The 3,572-nt window shown below is 37.2% G+C and overlaps 1 protein-coding gene across 1 annotated transcript; it reads left to right on the top strand.

Annotated features, from left to right (window-relative positions):
* Positions 1 to 2,034: 2,034 nt before the first annotated feature.
* Positions 2,035 to 2,808, top strand: LOC142605757 (secreted RxLR effector protein 161-like). The gene has a single exon (XM_075777200.1). It carries the CDS (start codon positions 2,035 to 2,037, stop codon positions 2,806 to 2,808), a length of 774 nt encoding a protein of 257 aa, XP_075633315.1.
* Positions 2,809 to 3,572: the final 764 nt, after the last annotated feature.

Genomic DNA, 3,572 nt, shown 5'->3' with positions numbered 1-3,572 from the left:
AATTTCAGAATTTAAGAACAAGATAGCGTACATTGGTGTGGTGAAATTCAAAACAAAGATTAGAAGCACTTGGGACCACTTTTAATTTTCACTCCAAATCCACTTTACGCCCAAAATGTGCGGTCTCTCAATCAGTTTTCAAAGGGAGAATGAAAGTGTGTCTCACTTTCACATTCACACCATTTCTTATATCCTTAATAAAAATTATGTATGTTTCTCCATTTATAACTAACTGATTATCTAATTGGGCTGGCCTATTGGGCCTTTCCAATTGGGCTTTAGTGTGTGGCTTGAAGTGGGACCAATAAGACACTAGCTCTAATGGGCCTTGGACTTTTCCGTCAATTCTTGACAAGTCCAAAGTTACCATTAATTATATTTGATACCACTATATAAATATAATTACACTCTAAGCCTTATTAATAAATTATATCCCAAGACTTTATTATACACGTAACCATTTCATAAAATATTCGTAATAACACAAAGTCATGAATGTAGACTGCCACTTTGTAAATTACTACATCTTAATCCTTGAGTACCCGGTTTAATCATTTAAAGTTATTCATCATATATTTATGAAATCCAATTTCATAAATATATACTTTAGTAATTTATTACCAAAGTAGTTAGGCCTAACTCTCTGAATAACTGAACTCATTAAACTTATCTCGAGAGAATATTTTTATATCTCCGTTAAGAGATAATGAATTCCATCTTGAGAATATATGTTTCATCAACACTAAATGTGGCTGCCCTACATACTGAGATTTTGACATTTACTTTAGATCTCACTCCTGATATATCAAAGCAACCTACACGTCATAATCAAGCCCATTATTCTCTCAGGATTAAGAGTTCATGCAAATAGAAGTCATGAGATTTATTATTCATTTGACAGTCGTTAGGAGAATAATAAATCTCACAGCGGTCCAGTTCAATATGTCTTAACTCTTAAAACATATCAACATATCAACTAGAAGTCTCCACTTCCATGATCAAGACAAATCAACTTAGTTGATACGTTATAATCTTCGTAGAGGAAATGCCCAATTTCATCACCGACTACGAACTATAATTTCTGAGTTTACAAAGAACTTGTGACTTATATCTTCTGTGACTAAATCACATAAATCACATACTATGCATCTCATGGACTATATGATAATGTCTCAATATTCATGTTACCATGATTTAGATAATAATAAAACAACTTTATTAAACACAACATTAAGTCATACATGATGTCATACATAATATCATACATAGTATCATACAATAGGATTTAAGGGCATACATCCTAACAGGGATGAGATGGATTCTATGGCAAAGAATCAAGTTTAGGAGTTTGTTGACCTTCCGCTTGGGCGCAAGACCATTGGAAACAAGTGGGTCTCAAAAATAAAGCACAAGGCAGATGGATCAATTAACAAATATAAGGATCGTCTCATGGCGAAAGGCTATACCCAAAGAGAAGGGATAGACTACGAAGAGACTTTCTCCCCAGTAGTGAGATTTGTCTTTATTCACCTTATTCTAGCTATTGTTGCACATTTGGATTTGGAACTCTTCCAAATGGATGTGAGGACTACATTTCTCAATGGAGAACTAGACGAGGAGATCTTTGTGGATCAACCTATTGGCTTTGAGGTCAAGGAACAAGGGCGCAAAGTGTGCTGCCTTAAGTGTTCCATTTATGGCCTAAAGCAAGCGTCTAGACAATGGTATTTCAAATTTCATAAAGCTATTATTTCGATTGGTTTCGAAATGATGGAAGAAGACCATTGTGTGTATGTCAAACGATCAGGAAAGAGTTTACTCATCTTGTCTTTGTATGTGGACGACATTTTGTTGGCTAGAAATGATATGGAGATGATTGTCACCACCAAAAGGTGGTTGTCCTCTATTTTTGAAATGAAGGACATGGATGAGGCTAATTATGTGCTTGGAGTTAAGATCTTCAAGGATCGCTCAAAGAAGCTTCTTGGTTTGTCTCAAGAAACTTACATAAAGATGATCTTAGAGTGATTCCATATGCATAATTCCAAACCCATAGACACTCCAATTGAGAAGGGACATACATTAAGCCTTGAAAATGGCCCTAAATCAGAAAAGGAAAAGAGAGAAAAGGCAAGAGTTCCCTATGTAAGTGCAGTTGGAAGTCTGATGTATGCTATGTTGTGTACTCGACCAGACATCTGTTTTGCAGTTGGTATGGTTAGTCGTTATCAAAGTAATCCAGGACCTATTCATTGGCAAGCAGTTAAGAGGATTTTTCAATACCTTCGTGGGACATCGGATCTCATTCTTTGCTATCAGGGTGGAGATTTGAGATTGAGAGGTTATTCTAATGCTGACTGGGCCAGTGATAGAGATGAGCACAAGTCCACTACAGGTTATGCATTTCTACTTAGTGGTGCAGCTATCTCTTGGTGTAGTAAGAAACAGTCTTGCATTGATTTATCCACAATGGAGTCTGAGTATGTTGCTTGTTCAGTAGCAGCACAAGAAGCTGTTTGGTTAAAGAGATTTTTCCAAAGCCTAAAGGTGACATCTCTTGCAGATGAAGCTGTAAAGATGTATTGTGATAGTATGGCAGCCTTGGCTCATGCTAAAAATCCTAAGTATCATAGCAAAAGCAAACACATACAGATTTGTTATAACTACATTTGTCTTGCAATTACACAAGGAGAGCTGATCCTCCAACATATCTCCACTAGCAGGATGGTGGCTGATCCACTTACTAAAGCCATTGCTAGAGATGCCTTTCAGGCTCATGTTAGGAGTTTGAGACTTTGTAGGATTTGATATTTTTTTGGATACCTTATGGACATTTATGTTTATTCATACTTTATGCAATAATGATGTTATTCATTTTGATTCATCTTGTGATGTGATTGATATTGCATACTGAGCACACATTATTTGAGAATATGTCACCAGGCTTAGATTGGTCTACTTACATAGACGATCACCCTAACGCTTGAATAGCGAGCAGGATGAGACATAGTGATCACTTTGTTTTTTTGTAAATCAAGTGATCATCTTGACGCTTAGGGAGGCGTGCAAGATAATATAACGAATGTCGCCTTAGCTAGGCTAAGATGAGACTTGTGGGAGTTGCACTTGAAGTGCATCCACAACTTCATGAAGCCTGAATAAAGTCAAATGTGAGATCTTGGACAGGAAATTGATGTGTAACTGCGCTGAGAAACTCAAGTTGGTTGCTTTTGTGGCAATTGGACTACGATTTGTACGGTGTTTGAGTGTGACAAGCCCAGTTGAGTGGGAGCTCCACCGTAGCATACAAATTATATTGTATGTGCTATAGCCGACCAATTAAGGGAGTGATTGGATAGATCCCTACTCCGTCACTATGTGAGCCCTAGTCGACCATTATATGGTCCATTCTATGCACTTTTCGACCTAGAGCTACGTCATGAAGTGAATGCTTGATGTCGCTACTTTCGCATGTCATCTTAGGGCCATGATATATACGGTCTCGCGGAGCATGTCTAGAAAAGTGGTCAATTATGAATGATTGACATGAGTGTCTGGGGAAGATTATTTAG

The sequence above is a fragment of the Castanea sativa genome, chromosome 8, assembly GCF_040712315.1.
Source record: "Castanea sativa cultivar Marrone di Chiusa Pesio chromosome 8, ASM4071231v1".
NCBI lineage: Eukaryota > Viridiplantae > Streptophyta > Magnoliopsida > Fagales > Fagaceae > Castanea > Castanea sativa.
This window is presented reverse-complemented; position numbering and strand designations above follow the sequence as displayed.